Source organism: Anastrepha obliqua, chromosome 1 (assembly GCF_027943255.1).
Source record: "Anastrepha obliqua isolate idAnaObli1 chromosome 1, idAnaObli1_1.0, whole genome shotgun sequence".
Taxonomy (NCBI): Eukaryota; Metazoa; Arthropoda; class Insecta; order Diptera; family Tephritidae; genus Anastrepha; species Anastrepha obliqua.
The window spans coordinates 138,354,848-138,373,313 of NC_072892.1; the positions used below are offsets into that span (position 1 = coordinate 138,354,848).

General features: G+C 35.8%; 1 protein-coding gene and 2 pseudogenes across 1 annotated transcript in view; all 3 read left to right on the forward strand.

Annotated features, from left to right (window-relative positions):
- The first annotated feature begins 123 nt into the window (after window positions 1-123).
- The window catches only part of LOC129236302 (carbonic anhydrase), a 58,415-nt gene continuing 40,072 nt past the window's right edge, over window positions 124-18,466 (forward strand). Inside the window, exon 1 of the mRNA XM_054870605.1 lies at window positions 124-401. Within this exon, the coding sequence (XP_054726580.1) occupies window positions 374-401 (28 nt within the window). The 5' untranslated portion in view covers window positions 124-373. The remainder of the gene's footprint in view (window positions 402-18,466) is intronic.
- On the forward strand, window positions 8,881-9,064 carry LOC129236513 (U2 spliceosomal RNA; annotated as a pseudogene).
- Window positions 9,302-9,487, forward strand: LOC129236510 (U2 spliceosomal RNA; annotated as a pseudogene).

Here is an 18,466-nt window from a genome sequence, read left to right on the forward strand (position 1 = left end):
TGTTTGAGTTCTTTCGCGCCTCGCAAATATATGTACAAACATACCAAAGAACAACAACAATAGAAAAATGCTTCCTCTTGAGCTTGTCAATTTTAAAAATTTTAGTTCAGTAATCGTCGAGATTTTGACCGCAACGGTTTGCTATCCTCCCATCCTAATCCACTTGGCGGCACAGTGATTATTTTGTTTGCTTAATGCCGCCGTTGTCAACTACGCCCGACAAGTGTCCCCAGTGATAAGTGAAGAAGCCCTGTGTACTATTTGCATTGTGTCCAAATATCATTTGTAGCAGAGTGTGAGACTTGAATTGTTTGCTGTTGAGTACTGAAAATTTATTCAATAGACCCACAGGATAGCCCACGAAAAGCGCAAAATGCAGACGGAAGTGGTTTTTGCCATAGGTAAATAAAAATTAGTTTTTCAGCTGAGACAAAAAATTATGTAGATATTGAATTAAGTTTTGTGTTAAGCAGCTTGCCATTGTTTATTATGAGCAACAAACGAATGCATGCAACATACATATGTACATATATAATTAGGCACTCATGCAACAAATTAGTTGTTTAATACAAGTGAATCAGTAGCAACCAGAACGAGCTCGTTGCTTCATTAAATGTTAAGCGGTTGTTGCATAAAAGTTAAATGCTGTTTGCCTCTTGGTTGCTAAATGCAAATACAGTCAAACTTCTATAACTCGAATCAGCATTATCCAATGGAAATGTTGGACTTGTGGAGATTTCGAGTTAAGGAATATTTTTTTTTTCAGGAATCTGCAATTACCCAAGTTGCATCTTAAAACATAAACATATTTATTAAGAGGTTAGGGGTAGTCAGAGGCCCGAAAAAATGATAACTATTAATAATTAATAATTTACAAAAATAAAAACATAGCATTAAGACATCATATTTCGACATGACTTTAGTAAAATACCAAAAAAAAAAAAAATTAATAATTGTGAAAGTTATCACTGTTTGTGTGGAGCCCGTTTCTCCAGTTGTGATCATCACAAGTCCTTGAAAATTCATCTATGTAAAATCAATTGGACAAGAAAAATTAGTTTTTTAATAGATAATCTTGTGCCTGATCGAAGCTTCTCTTTCAAAGTTGACAATATGGCGGCATCAAGAAATATTTTTCAGATTTTCGAGAAAAAAAAACGACAATTAATTAAAAAAAAACATCGAAATTTTTGAAAAAAAAAAAATCCTTTGATAAGCCTCGAGTTTTTTTGTTTTTCAAAAATCAGTATAAATTTTATTGAAATCTATCAAACGGTTTTTACGGTACAGTGATTACCAGGTCAAAAAACATAGTTTTGAGAAAAACGCATTTGAAGTTTTGTGTAGAGTTATTTTTTTTTTTATTAATAACTATTCCACTTACGAAATCAGCACTGGCTGCCAGGGCCTTCGGCTTATTGTATCTTAAACTAGAGTAATAATATAGGTAAGCAACTAAACAAGAGGATGGGAGGAAGTATTAGACGATTAGTGGGAAGTGTGAGTTTGATCGGAGTATTATTTTATATTATATATAGTTTTCGCAAAGAGTTGAAGTTTTAATTTAATTAGTTTAATAAATTTACAAATTAAGTTAAATCTATTGTCATCTGTGTTGTTGAGTAGATTCGAAAGTTCAGGTTCGGATAAACTGCATTTCTGGTGTATTCCAATCCTGGGCAGGTATCGAGGAGGTGTGTTGTCGTGTAGTCGTCTGAGTTGCAAAAAGGGCAGTCTGGTTTGACTGTGCCGTTTAGGATGTGAATTGGGTGGCTATGGTGTGACCGATTCGAAGGCGTGTAAATATTTATGATATTTTGAGGTTCTGAGAAGACATGTGTGTAGGATATGTGGGCTTGATGCCAGTAGGATTGTACTTTTTGTAGTGGTGTTGGTTATTAATCCATTGACTATTGTACGTGTCCTGAAGAAATTTCCGAATATCTTTGATAGTAAAATGTGCATTGAAGTGAAGGGGTTTTTGGGCGACTTCTTTGGCTTTGCTATCAGCGCGACCGTTGCCTTGTATTCCGGCATGACCCGGAACCCACATGATCCTTATGGAATTTATGATAAGATATTATTTCGGATTTCGGTGATTATTGGAGTTTCGTTAGAATGGTTCAATGGACGCCTGTCCATTACAGATTTACTATCGCTGCAAATAATGAATCTGCCGCCTTTGTCGGAGGCATAAACCACCGCTTCAAGCAATGCAACTACTTCCGCTGTGAATACTGAGCAGTAAGAAGGTAAAGCACCGACTGAGATTGTGGCACCAAGCTGGTTTGTGACTGCAAACGATGTACTAGTGTATGTTTCAGATCCATCTGTATAAACGAACTCCCGAAATGTTAGACGTATGCATTAGAGGAGGTGGACTCTTTGGGAAATTTAAGCAAATCCGCGATAAAAATAGGTTTTGAATTCAAGTATGGTGGGAAAACTGGAATTGGTTGTAAAATTGCGTCTGATGTGACATTAAGTATGTGCATTAGTTCAACACAACCTTGTATGGTGGACGGTTTGCCGCTATTTATACAGGTATATTGTTGCTTGGCTGAGTTTACCAGCCCAAGTAATATTTTATTTCTGCAGTGAAGAAGCTTGGGTAGGAGCATTATTGCGTTGCGCTTGACTCTTGGGGATATACCCGGTAATCCTGATTCTGGCAGAATTGCTTTTGTTGGTGATGTTGGAAACGCGCGGATACTCCTTCTAGCTGCCGCATGGTAAGGAGCATTTAATAGTTTGATGTTTTCTTTGGCACAATGTAGAGTTATAGTACGAATTATTTAATTACTTACACTGTATCATCTGTTCCTGGGCCATATAATAGTTCTTCAGCCGTCATAGTAGCTTCCAAAATAGCGATTCGCTGTTGCCTACCTAGCATTCTACCTTCTCGAGTGCTATCGTTAACGCGCTTATCAGCCACTTTCATACGTGCAGCATCCAGCTGCTTGCTCTCGAACGCTCCGGAGCGCCCTTTGTTAATTGTTGAATAACTCGAAAAGTGTTCGTCGGACTCACTTGAAATTTTCACACAATATTTTTAAGATATTATACTTTAAGAAAATACAAAAACAAAACAACTTTCAATTTTTTTGAAAATTCTGAGTACCACTAACCCCTTATGGAGATTTCGAGTTAAAGAATATTCGTTTTTTTCCAAGAATCTGCAATTACGTAAGTTGCATTTTAAATAATAAAAATATTTATTAATGCGAAGTACCTGCTTCGGTTACAATAAACAAAAATAACTAGGAACTGAAGGCCTACTTTTCTTTTGAAGTCTTCAATGAGAAGAGATGCTAACTTGTTTGGACCTTCAGTGGAGTTTTTTTGTTTTTTTTTTTATGGGATGACGCCCGTGGAGAGAAAGCTCTCATAAGCACTACAATACCGCCATAAGCACTACCAAAAAGGTATTACCTCTCAAATTGTGAGACCCATTACCGTCTGCCATATTACATTAAATAGATCTTATAATATATTCCCACGGCCATTTGCGTTGCAAGTTCGAAATTGCAACTACAACACTGGAAATTGTTCCGAAGCTTAACTGAAGTTTGATGCCTATGTTTCTTAGTAATTATATTTATTTATTTATTAAACCAATGAATATAATAGATTTTTATAGGCTAAGTGGACATATTTTAAGGTTAATAGGCAATAGAAAAAGAAAGTACAATTAAATTATTTATAATAAATATTCAAAGATTTTAATAGGTGATCTTTTGAAAATGAAAAATCAATCTTAACAAATTTAGAGATTTTATTAAACTCAATTAAGGCTCTAGTAATAGGGTCATTTTGAGCATAAAGAGATTTTAAAAGTCCAACGTAGAAGAACTCCGGCCTACGCAGAGCTCTGGCCGGAATATTAAAGAAAATACACTCAAGAAGCATCGGACAGTCAACAGCCCCACGGATTAAGTCGAAAGTGAAAGATAAAGATAGGATTATTTTCCTGCTTCAATAAGCAACGCGTTTCATATGTAAGGATAGGATCTGAAAAGCGTAAATTACGCAAAGCGAAATGTAAGAATACTTTCTGGATTCGTTCAATTCTAGCAGCATGGCACGAATAATGCGGAGACCAAATGAAAGATGCATACTCCAGTATTTTTTGCATATTTTTTTATTATATGATTATTATGAAATCATTTTTAGTTTGTTATTAGAAAAAACATATAGTGCTGAAACTATCCGTCACAGTCGTGGACGAAGCCGACTTGAGCACAAAAAACCAAGGGTGCCGATTAAAGTTAACCACGGAGCTTATCATGAACACGACCATATATTCTAACAGGGCTAGCTTAAAAATGTTTGGCTCCGACGGCATGTCTAGCGTTTGGTGTAAGAAAACTTAGTGTTTATTGAAAGTACAATTTAATGATAATCAGGAGCCAGGCTCTGCTTAAGGCAAAAGGCTATTACACAAAATACTAAATATATTTTTAACCCTAACACTGATTTTTCAAAATATTTAAGAAATATATAAATTGTGTCAAATAAACTGTGATCTAAAATATAGCCAATTTATAGTTTTTGTTTTAGTATTTTTAGTTTTGAATGCTTTTGTGAAAAAATATAAATACGTCTCTGATTTATATGAAATTTTTCACTCTATAAAATGTTGTTTTAATTTAGTCAATATTCCTTTTCGTTTAGAAAATATTGTGATTTAAATTTCGCAGCGGGTACTGTATTAAATAACTTGTACTGTATGAGGTCTGAAGCCAATTTATAGGCGCTTTCGTATTCATCTTCGAGCACAGCAAATTTGCTTAGAACCATCACTTAAACAACAAAGGCTCAAAGATAAATCATTAGGTTGGGGCTGGAGTTTTTCTGACTCCCTTGAGGTAAGAAAATCATTCCGCCTGCCTGATATTGTGAGTGTTTCCAGATCGAAGTATTTGCTATTAGCTAGAGCTATTGTCTTTTAGACCATCGTAAGTTACAGCGCCTTTGGTTGCTATTTTGGGTCTGCCGTCTCTTATAGCCAAATCGAAATTTATTAACACAAATCACTCCCTCACAAAAAATGTCAATTTTGATTCAACATCAAAAAATCAAATGTAAGCAATAAAGATCAGACAAGTACAAAATTAAAAAATATTCTTTGTGCCTTACGTTTTCCACACAAATTGGAAAGGGAGAAAAGAACACGAATGTACCTCCAACATCTTCAGAAACCAAGTCGTGGATGGCGTACGATCAGTGACTACAGAATTACGAAATTACAAATTATACTTTACGAAAGTAGCCTTTAAAGAACATCAAATCCATTAGCGAAGCAGGAATTGGATGTTGAGTGACTTGTCGTTGTTCTCACTGGGCATAGATCTGTTCCTACTGGGTATAGATGTAGTGGGAGCCAAACCAGAAAACTAAGTATAGCTTACAACAACTACTTCTAAAGCTGCGGGAATAGGAGTGTACACGAGACTGTGGAGTACCTTCCATAAAGTTTTCTAGCTTCAAACAGACGGCCACTCAGAAGCCTAATGAGAATAATTCAGAATAATTATTTCCAAAAACAGTCTGCACAACTTTTCCAACTTTATCAATTACTGCTTGGTTTAGATAGTGCCATCTAAGACCTATGAGAGCAAAACTGCACCGATATGCTGCTTGAGGATTGAGAAAAGATTCAATTGGTACTCCGTAAAATTACTACTGAAACTGAACCTGAACGCAAATAAGTAGCCAACCTCCACGTTTGCAGTGAACTTCGTGAAGCAATAAGGCAACAAGGACCCGAGTTGTGGAAGGGAAAATTGTGTATTGTACGTTTATTAATTTTAAATATACGCTCTTTTTTTTAGATAAGCTGACCTTAATTAAATCAGGCATGGGAAGGCTTTCCTTCTAAGTTCTCACAGCGCAAAATAAGCAAATTTTTGGCAGCGCTACCAATAGTGGTTTCCACCATGGTTTACATGGATAGGAACACAGAGCAGGAATGTCAGTTCGGACAATCCTTGCCGTAGTCAACAGACATAGATCCATAAATCCTTCATCAAGAGTGCCAGTTTGCACGATCATTGGCGTAGTCAACAGACACAGATCCATAAATCGCTCAAAGAACTTTACTCGCAAACATTTCGTGAGTTGCACATATACGCTTTAAGGTCTTAACTTTAAGTTTTCTCGAAGTATTAAGTCCGTAAATTTGAAGTCATCAGTTATCATCTAACTCAGACTCTTTGCCTCCCACTTCACAATAAGTCACCTCACAAGGGAACAATGTGTTGCAGGTCAGTTTCTTAAGAATATCAGCAGTATCGAAGGAAGCTAAATGCCAGATGAGCTTACACAACCTGGGCTAAAGGTGAATCTGAGTGTATTTTATCACGTTTAAGAATGGGGCTTATTGAGTAGTTTTCTGTGTACTATGACGATCTGTGGAAGTTGCGGTGAGGTATGCTGGAAGTTTTCTTACCGAAAACTTTGCGAATCTATTAAGATCGTGTGATAAATAGTATTAATGGAGTCTGTCGGCTTTTATTGAAGTGATATTTCTTCTTATAGGCGCGATAACAGCGTTGGCGATTTTAACGAGTTCAACAATCGTTTCTTTCTTGTGCTAAGCGGCGCCAGTCGGACACACCAAGTGAAGCTAATTCCTTCTGATCTTGCCAACGCAAAGGATGTCTCCTCCTCTTTCACCGCTGCCAACAACATGTGCCCCATCTAATACTTTCAGGGACGCCTCATCGGATATTGCTATCGTCCAGGCTTCTACGCTAGGACAGGCATGATAAGAGCCTTACAGAGTAGTAGTTTTGTCCATCGAGAGAGGACTTTACTAGTCAACTGCTTACTTAGTCCAAAGTAGCACTTGTTGGCAAGAGAGACTCTACTCTACGTTGGATTTCAAGGCTGACATTATTATCGGTGTTAATACTGGTTCGCAAACAAATGAGGTCACTTACTACTGCGTTGTTTACTACCACTATATTTTTCGTAATTTTGTATTCTCACCCTAACCTCAAAAATTGTTGCATTGCAAACATTCCAACAGTTGCATAATGTTTCACCAAAATGCATATGTATGTGTGCGTATGTGTGTTTGCATCTTCTCTGTGCGGTTGTGAAATTTTACTGCAAAACATTAAATTTACCTAAGTGTATATGTTTGTGTATATGTAAATATGTACGTATTGTATAGTCTGCCACGAGAAATTCAATTTTCTCATAAGAAATTACAGGCGCGCTAAATAATTTTTATGTTCAACCTAATACCAATTTTCGGATAAAAACTTTAAGAGACAAAAACAGTAAAAGAAACGGGAGAGAAAGCAGAAAGTTGTATAATACCCATACCCACGTGAAAATAACTTTCCGTAAAATTATTACAATGGGTACTCTAAAAAGTTTGGCAACAAATTTCAGCATTATTGAGAATTTAGTTGGAATTTTATTTAATTAAATCTATGCCATTTTGTTGAATGATCTTTTGTCAGTTTGTATAGATTCCATTATTCAAACATTCAAGCATTTCGACTGCAGAGCAAGAAAGAGGTTCAAGTATATTTTGCGGACTTTTAATTAATTCAACTTTACTCCCTTGTGAGAGTTTTGCAGCGAGGGGAAACTGTGATGAGTGCAAGAGTGTTAAGAGTGCAAAATGGTCACAAGATTGATCACATTTATAATTGAAATTCTTCTTCAGAAGTAGGTCAGTCTTGGTACCCTTGGTACTGTGAGCTCCATAACCATCTAGCGATTAAAAGCGAAAACAACTGTTGAAGAAACGCAAGCCAAAAAGTGTATTTGAATTTTATCAAATTATAAAAAAATTTTAGTGCAATCGCCGCATAAAAGGAAGGAGGACATGCGCAATCCATTTGTTATACCAGAGAGTACCTATAAACGATAAGCAAATCTATAACATATCCATAAAACGTTAATGTTCAAATCGAGGAAATAATTTGTTCTGCAGGGACCGTTAAATTAAAATTGTTTTTACATTGTAATTAGTAGCAAATAATTAAAAAAAATACTGGTTAAAGAGTTAGGTTTTAATTGCTTATCGCTTTTTCTCAGAGAGATAACCACTCATACACTCATACATATACATAACTTTATTACACAAACCAAGAAGCAACCAAAGAGGCAAGCAAAATTTTACATCTTTTTGTATATAGAAACAGCAAATTATTGTACGTATGCGGCTGCCGTAACCGAAAGGCATTCGTGACTAGCATTCGGTAGTTAACGGGTTCGAAATTTATTGCGACCATGAAACATCAAATGCTATTAAAGAGTTTTTTCCCATAGCGTTCACTCCTCGGCAGGCAATGAAAATTCTCCGAGTGCATTTCTTCTTCTTCATCTTTATTGTAGGCCTAGGTCCCGTGTTTTCAACCAAAAAAACTTACAATATTTTATTGTGTTTTTAAATACAAATTGGGATCGGGATCCAGACGGCCGGACACTCGTGCTAACTCTATGGTGATCTTCCTGAAGATCGTGGTGTGTTAAGTTGGCCTTTCATCACAATCTTTGCCATCGTCTCCCATTCTCTTTACCAGCTGGTTCCATTCTTTTTGAAGTGAAAACTTCTTTAGAATCGTTGGGAGTGATTTGAGGAAAAGTGAAACGAAAAAAGCGACCAACTTGGCTACGAAGCGTTATATTATATGTTGATATAAAAGTAGCGACGAACTAAATAAAAATAACTTTTATTTTTTCTTGTGATTCGAACCAAGGATTTTGGATCGGAAGCTCGCATTGCTAGTCGCTCGGCTACCGCGCCATGCTGTCGTCGCTGGCCTAAAAGTTATTTAGTTACGAAGCGTTATATTATATGTTGATATAAATAATTTTTGTGAGCGTGTAATTCTCAAAAGTTTTATTAGGTTTATTATTTAAAATGTATTGACTAGGTAGTGTGGTTATCAGCTTAACATCTGATAGATCCTCCATCGGAGGACAATAAATGTTAAACTGATTTTTGGAAATGGGCGGAGTGTTTTAGGGGCTTGCTCCTTCTCTGCCACAGGTTGACCCGGTATTGCAGTACCGCCGGGATTTCGGCTTTGAATAAATACAAGAAAAAATATACTAATACATTTAGCTTTGATGGGAAGAGCCATACATTTTTATATGAATACATGTAGACGAAAATGGAATTTTTTTTTTTAAATTTACATTGTAGGACATTTCTGATTATTTATTGAACAGTTTTTTGGTTTAGATACTGAAAGTCAGTTTAAGTGAATCGGTATAAATATTTCGTACATTAATTTTTGTGAGCGTGTAAATTCTCAAAAGGTTTATTAGAAAATCTATTGAAGTAGGTAGTGTGGTATCTGTTCCTATCAGCTTAACATCTAATAGATCCTCCATCGGAGGACAACAAATGTTAAACTAATTTTTGGAAATGCGCGGAGTGTTTTATGGGCTTGCTCCGCCTCTGCCACGGGTTGACCCGGTATTGCAGTACCGCCGGAATTTCAGCCTTGAATAAATACAAGAAAAAATATACTAATACATTTAGCTTTGGTGGGAAGAGCCATAAATTTTTATATGAATACATGTAGACAAAAATGGAATTTTTTTTTTTTGAAATTTGCATTGTAGGACATTTCTGATTATTTATTGAAAACAGTTTTTTGGATTTCAGCCTTGAATAAATACAAGAAAAAATATACTATTACATTTAGCTTTGGTGGGAAGAGACATAAATTTTTATATGAATACAAGTAGACGAAAATGGAAGAAATTTGTAAGTCTGTTTCTTCGGTCCGTTTGGGTATTTTTTTTGACAACATCGAAACCAAAGCATTTGTATCATATTTTATCTATCATAAGCCACTCGTATCATTTGTTGAAATTGAAAACATTGAGGATGAATAATGATAAAATGAAGAAAATAATTATCCCGCTCCTAATGCTGCTTTCGTCTTATTCTCTCTCAGTTTGTTTTACGGAAGGTTTCACTTCTATTAAGTCTAACCGTTAGACTGGTATTTTTTTTTTTCTCTTTTGGCTCCATTTTACTACTAGAAAATACTCTTCATAAAAAGCATCTGCCATTCGGAGACGGCATAAAATTGTAGTTCCCTCCAAACACCCAACAAAAGTGTGTGAGCGTCGACTTTAAACAAAAATAATAATTGGCACGTACGCTTCTGCTAGGCTCCTCCACCTATTCGTGGCGGGCTCCGACTATATATTTATATAACATTTTTTTTTTTATGAAAATATTGTATCGAATTTCCATCAAAATTGCATACTTTTTAATCAGAATTTTTGAAAAAAATTCGGGTATGAGACTGAAGGTCTCCCAAGATTAGTTTTTTTTTAATAACTCATAATCCTTTCTCTCTTTTTCCCTTTAGGAAGTCGAGTTTTATTTTAAATCTTGTATAAAAACTTATTAGAGGCATTCTATTATTAATTTATTTATAATTATAAAATAAGTATTTCATTTGGAGGACTTTAGTGAACCCCCTCCGTCCTTTATGTAATAAAATAGACTCCATACTCCCGTCCAATTTGATAATTTTTTTTGCCGGCAATCAGCTGGATTTTCTTCATACAACGTAAGATATACACGAAAAAAAATTGTCAAAAACCAACCTGATTTTTTGGTCACTTGAAACTTACACTTTCATAGACCAAAATTCCATGGGCCATAAAACTGCATACTAGAAGTTTTCCAAGAAATTGCGATTAAAAGGTGTGCAATTTTAAATGAAATTTATTGAATGTTTTAATTTTTTTTTTAATTTACAATAGGTTTGACACTTGAATTTATTTGGTTTTTATAGAAGAATGAACTTATTTTCATAAAAAATTATTAGAATTAAATAAGAAACAAATTAATTGGCAAAACTGGTCAATAAGTCCTAGTACTATAGTTATTTAACGCAGTGTGTATGTATAAGTGTAATAAAGTGTATGTTTATGAGTCTTGGATGTTCTGCAAATGTACTGAAATTTAATGTCGTCTACCATTTAAGATCATTTCTTGTCAGTCTCGAGGCTTCAGTTATTTGAAAAAGCGTTTTATGTCGCCATATTTTTACACCAATAGTGAGTATCGAATCCTGTAATAATGGAATGCTGATTACACATAAACTTACTTCGCTCACAGATTTATATATCGTCCATTTTTGTCAACAAATTGTAGGACCCAAAAAGACGAGCAGCTGAAATTTGAGTGAAACTAAAACTCGTTCTTGGTGGTAGTGTGGCAACTTATCTATTGCCACGCAAGATATAGTAAGATTCAGTTATGAAGACCGTACATATGTGTGTATGTCAGATTGGTGCGGCATAAAAGACCATGAGGTCGAAGTGCAAACCTCCAACAAACCAGATAATTTAGCCAAGACATGGAATAGATTTCATGGAAATCAAAAATTTGTTATTCTTAGTCGCTGTTGTATGAGCGGTTTCAGAGATTGAAGGCATGCCGAACCATTGACCCTTTACCTACTGAACGAATTAAAGTGTAACTTACTTAATAGTGGCAAATATGTATGCATATGTATTATGTGAAACTGCACCTAACATAATACCTTAGCAAAATAAATGAGATATTACATTGTCTTGCATTCCTTATTTTTCTTACATTTTTTTTCTTCGAACCAGTGTAGTGCTGCCCCGTGGTGCTTCAGCCAAGCCTACATTTTATAGGAATCGTAAATAAAATGAAGTGACTAATAAAATGTTAAAGAAAATTGCACAAGTAAATGGAATGCAGTTTCATAAGGCGGCCTATGTGCGCTGGCAAAATTTTCGGATCCACCTTAACCTAATCTAGCTCCATGTGAATTAGCAGAGACACGCCACAATTGACTAAATGTCTATATTGTGGTACACACAGTCACTCACACCTTATTTAACGCAGATGGGATTTTTTTGCAAAGTGTATTTTTGTGTATATTTCATAATATTTTGCGAAAATGGAGAAACAGAGTTTGACAAAAAACAAAATTAAATCTTACTTACGCTCGTTTTTTTAACCAAGGGACCGCGTAGGTACTTCGATAGAAAAGCGTGAGTTAGTTTTGGAGCATTTCAAAAAGAGAATGTCGGAACATAAAATAGCTGCAATTGTACATTTAAGTTCATCAACACTTTAGCGCATTATTGAACGACTTATACATGAAAATCGTATGGTAAATAAGGGACGACAGGCTCCAAATAAAACTTTCACAGAGCCTTCGCTGTGAGCCAAGTGAAGAAAAAGCGAGCAATAAGCGCTCCAAAGTTAACTGAAACGCCCAAAAAAGGATTTAGGTAAGACTTGTCATCCAGAACTCTTCGAAAAATACTGAGGGAAGCGAATTTAAATGGTAGAATAGCCCGTGAGAAACCTTTCATAAGTGCAAGGAATGGAAGTAAGAGATTACAGTTTGCGCGTGATCATCTATTAGTAAATAGAACCTCAGCATTTTGGGAGACCATACTTTTTGCAGACGAGGAAAAAATAAACTTATTTGGATCAAATGGCAGACCTTTTAAATAGCGCCAGGCCAATATGGAGCTCAAACCACAAAATTTGCGAGCTACTATGAAAAATGGCGGTCAAGTGGAGTTGAAAATTTTACCTTTGCCGAAGAAACAATAAACAAATATAGTTATTTAAAACTTCTGCAAGAAAATTTGGTTCATAGCGCTAGAAAATTCCACATTGAAGATGACTTTTGCTTTTATCATGATAAAGACCCCAAAGCACAAGTCACAGTTAGTAAAATTTCATATCTGCATCAAATAAGGTGTGACTGACTATACATGAGCTTGATCTGGAAAATGGGTGCCGATTTCAGAGCTTCCGATCGATACTTACTCAGTAATGAAGTATCCTAGTCGGTTAGTACATATTTCGTGGGTCATATTTGATTCTTAATTTAGCATAGGCAAACTCTGTCAATGATATTTATACAATTTGTACGAGACTTAGTGACTGTATGTAGTTCCAGGGTTCAAAGGTACTGCGAATATATATACATACATACATACTTATGTGGTGAAAGGTAAAGACATGTTAGAATAAGTGTACTTCGGTACGTCAAGGCAAAACTCCTAGTGCATTTCTGCTATGAAAAAGATTTCCATAAAAAACTGAATTTTTTGGCTTTAATGTTTTGGAATATGTTGTTTTTATTTTTATTTTATTTATTTTTTCTTTTTCATCTCCCTTGACTGATATAAAGAAACAAATGTTTTTTGACCAATCTTACGGGTACAATTTTTTTATTAAGCAGCACTTCATATCTTTTCTAAAATGTCTAATCAGTGCACGATTTATCGTACAGTCGTACATTTTCTACTATCGATAACTGTCACGATTATCATAATAAGTTTTTTTTAACACTGTCACTTATTTAAATGACTTGTACAAACGGGACATAATGATAAGTTATCAATTTGCGGAAATATTGGCATTACTCACAATAATATTCACAAGTGACCACCAGATATATTCGTAAAGCCCGCGGTAAAAATATTGCAACTCAACATTTTGACAAGTTTTAACTTTTTATTTTGTTTATATATAAATATATATTTTTTTGTTAAATTATTATTTTTATTTAAGTAAATTTTTTTATAAAAACATAGTTCATTATATAACAAAGACCGATCCAAATTTAAAATTATGTAAAAGGTTTATAAAAATTTGACAAAGTTTAGTGAACATTTCTTCTTTATTTTAGGATCAGATGCTGCTATTCAGTAAATTCATATAAAAATACTAAAACAAAATATATTTGTAAAAAGTTATTATCAATTCTCGATAGAGTTTTATGACCAGCACTCGTGCCATCGCTTGAGGTGGCCTTGCTGTCAGTGGTTTTCTCATTATCGTGGGTTTGGCTAGTCGATGGTCAGGCATGCGTTGTACATAATTTTTCCACTCGCTTTTGCGTTTTTCGATTTTGTATAGTGCTAAAAATGGATTTGAATTTGTAACAACGAGTTTGTATTAAATGTTGCGTTGACAATGAGTTCAATTGTGAGAAAGCTTTAGAAATTTTTAGGAAACTGTTTCGGTAATGATACTCTAAAGAAAATCAACGTTTACGAGAGACACGAACCCTTCAGAAGATATCGTGAGTCCATTGAGGCCTGCATAGTGGCAGGACGTTGGCATCGAAAACTGATGAAAACAGAAATGAAGTGAAAGAAAAGTTGCTCAATAACCGCAAATTAACCATCAGAGAGCTGGCAGAGGACTCAAACATTGCTTATGGACCCGTTCAGGACATTATAGTTAATAATTTGGGTTTGCGCCTTGTTGCTGTAAACTTGATCCCAAGTATCTGACTTTCGTGCAAAAAAGGGGCAGCGTTGATATCGCCAAACACATGATTACCAAGACTAAATCCGACCCAACATTCATCAAACGCATCATAACTGGAGGGTTTATGGGCACGACACGCAATCCAGACATCAGGCGAGTGTGTGGAGAGCTACGAATGAACAAATACTAAAAAACCACGTCATTTTCAGTCAAAAAAGAAAGCGATGCTTACGGTTTTATGGGTTACAACGGTATTTTACACCAAAAATTTTGGTCAGAAGGGCAAACAGTTAATAAGGACTATTATTTGGGCGTTACAAGGCGATTACGTGAATGAATTCGCTGAAAAAGAAAAGATTTATGGAAAAACAACTTTTGGATTTTGCACCAGATAACGCACTGTCATTATATGTATGTGAATTTTTTACCAAGAACGAAACGAATACAACACAACAGCGTCGAATCCACCTAATATGGCACCCTGCGATTTTTTCTGTTTGATCGAGTCAGGGGGAACGAGCTTTAAGAGCTGAAAGGAAGTAATGAAAAAATTGAAAATGGCTTTGATAGCTATACCGAGAGTAGAGTTCCAGATATGTTTCCTGAGCTGGATCAAAAGCTGGCATAAATGCGTTGCAGTTGATGGGAAGTACTTTGATGGCGATAATATCATTTTTGAGGAATGGATTTGTATTTTTAATTTTCTAAGGACTTTGAAGGCGATAATATCACTATTGAGGAACAGATTTGTGATTTAAATTTTCCGAATATATTCCGGGAACTTTTTGTTCAAGTTGGTACGTGCAAGTATTAGTAGTTGTCCTCATATTTGACGTATCCGTTGTGCATTCCATCGTTGAAACATAACGGAGAGTGACTTGTTGCTATTGTCGTTTTGAGGTTTCTAGAATCTTGTATTGTTTTGAGTATTCCTACTAGATGCCGTGGAAGTTTAATGGAAGGGGACATCATAAAGGCCGGTGAGAGTGGTTCGTCTGTATCTACGGTAGAAATAATATAGCGGTGTCCAGCGTACTGCTATCCTGTTCTTAACCCGACATCTCCATTTGCATTGAACTATCGCATGCGATCTGTCAACTTTATGACATGCGGCACAGTTAGCGCAAATGCAGTTTTTACATTGGCATTTCATTGCATAACTTTTCATTCAAAAAAGTTCCGTAAAAAAACACCTTTTGCATTTTCGAGCAAAAGGAAAACATTTATTAAACGAGAAACACGAAAAATGTTTAATAAGCGAATCGGACTAGAAGAAATACTACGTTTTTAAATGTCTTTTTTGATTTGTTAATGTTGCCAGCACAAAGATTGCATTATAATGAAATAATAACTGCCAAAACACTCCAGTTCATTGCATGCGATAAACCTCAGCTGATTTGCCGACGTATTAATATCATATTTCAACACATTTTAATGTTGTATTCTCTTTCCTGCTTATTTGTTGCTACATCATAGCCAGAATTACTCTCACAGTTGCCGCACTCTTGTAATCTATCATTTTTGGATACTGTTAAAGTGGGTATTAGTGATCTGATTGGTGAAGTGATCTGATTGGATTGTGTTGCTTTGTTGTTGGTTTGGTAACTTAGTGAAGCGCTTGATTGTCTATGCTTGATCATTTTCAACTGTTGTGGCTTGTGCTGTATTTGTTGTAGAACAGAAAGTTTCAGCATAGGTTACATGATTGTTGTTGTACATTTTTGTAGCTGCCTTGTGGTCAACCTCTCAATTTTATTTATCAGCTGTAGCTCGTTTTGTTGAAAAATACTACAGGCATTGTGGTTGCATTATTCAAATTTATTGTCGCTCAGGAGAGCCGTTAATATGTTGATTTATTATCAGGCACACGCGTGTGCACTGCGCGAAAGTTCAAGAGAATTAGAAAAACCATTCATTTTTTTTTATTAGTGAATCTACTGTACGACAAGGCAAAAAGTAAAAATAAACATTTGATGTTTTTTTGAATGTCGGCATTTAATACAGCAGATCTATAAATATAAATAACTCGGCTATCGATAGTCTACAAAAATAACAAAGAGCGCGTTAGAAATTTTAATTTTAGATAAAAGTGAAGTGAGGAACTCGCCCACCCTTATTTAAAGGTCAAAATGGCATTGAGCGGAAAATATTTTCCTGTTTGTTTTTTGGAAAATTTTGTGTATGTATAAATATATATGTATGTATGTAAATACTCACATATCAGAATAGGGCGCGTGTCATTCAGCCGATTTCGCACGACAATGAAAATTTATTTAATTTAATTACCGCTGAAAATTTGCGCGATTGCTAATTGGCCTGTAACGAGTGGATTGTGGCAGCAACAAGAACTACTACGAGTATACACACATACACATATATGTACATATGTATATTGGTATGTACTCTTCTACACATAGAGGAATACCATCGCATGCGTAAAGTAATGAGGGAGAGAGTATATGTATACGTATGTTTGTATTTGGGTGATAAATAAGTACTACTACATACATACATACATACATACATACATATATACCAATTTGAACTTGATTGTATTTCATCTTTACTCCCATTGAGTTACTATGATTTACAGTTTTCAATTTTAAGTAGCTATATCCTCTACGAAGTGTTGATTACCATCAGTGGCTGCAAGCTAATAGAAAAAGATTTACTGCCCACCGTTAATCAAAATATAATAAGTATGTACTCGTCGCATTCATGTCCGTTTGTAGATTTATAGCTCAACAAAGGCCAGCATTTTTAGTAGTGCAATAGAGCTAACAATCATGGACAGCCAGCTAATGTTTGTGAATTTTGTGATTTATGTGGAGCAATTCACGGTAAAATTATCACATTAATTGCTTTAATCAGCCCGATAGGAATTTATTACAGCTTAACAAAATTAGCGTAATTTTGATTGATTGCATAGGCAGCTTTAGGTGAATTGTAGCTTATCGGCGCGCACTAGAAATGTAGACACTAATAACTATTGTACTTACACACATACATAAACACATGTGGTATGAAGCGCCACACGGTTGTGGTGACAACAAAGGCAAAGATTAGAAATTCAGTCTATGCAGTTCAGAAAAGGTCTTGTGGTCCGAATGAAAAGTCATTTATAGATAAAGTAAGAAGTTCTGGGCTTTTTCCGCTAGACGTTTTTCTTGAGCCGCGACGAATGCACTGCGTCGGGTCATACAATATGGCGAGCGATTTAAGTGTCACACTACGCGGCAAGAAATGTTCTTTAGAAGTTTTGTGTTTGGAAGATTAGTTCGAAGACTGTTCGGAATCGTTTGTATAAAGGTAACTATGGCCCTTTCAGACATTTCGGGGATTTGGGGTGTGATGTTTATGGAAGGACTAACAGTTTCATGCCGACGAACAGCATATTGTTTTTTATGAGAAGCTTTTTCATGGCACAAATATACGCGAAGGTATCCCATTGCCTGTCGTGGAGCGATCGCTATTGGAAATCATCCTTTCTACCAGTTTGGTGTTTCGCGCCCACGCGCGCACTAACGAATGGTAGTCTTCTTCTTGATGTTGCGATAATCGCTTACGCGATAACCGAGTTAAGCATAGGGCACCAGTCCTTAGGAAGAGGAAGGCTTTTTCTACTGAAGAGGAAGTCAGTAGAAAAGTGAAGAGGAAGCCAGTAAAAGAAGCCTTCCTCATCCTCTGCTACCACCAGCTGGTTCGCTCCCAGTTGGTTTGTATCCATGACCCAACCAACGAAACCGCTGGATCTTTACATATTCGCTGCGCTATGTCTATGGCGTCGTAAAACTCATACAGCTCATTGTTTCATCGCCTAAAATACTCACCGACACCAACGTGCAAAGGTCCAAAAACCTTCCGCAAAATCCTTCTCCCAAACACCTCAGACACTTCAAGGGACGCCTCATTAGTCCAAGCTTCTGCACCTTACTTAGGACGGGCATGATGAGAGCCTTGTAGAGTGTTAGTTTTGTTCTTCGAGAGAACACTTTACTGCTCAGTTGCCTATTTAGTCCAAAGCAGCACTTGTTGGCAAGAGAGATTCTACCTTGGATTTTAACGCTGAAATAAACGAAGTCTCTTACAACCTCGAAATCATGTCACAAAACTGTCAACAGTGACGTGAGTGCCAATACGCAAGTGCGCCGGCAAACCTCTTGGTTTAATGACAGGTACTTCGTGTTGTCC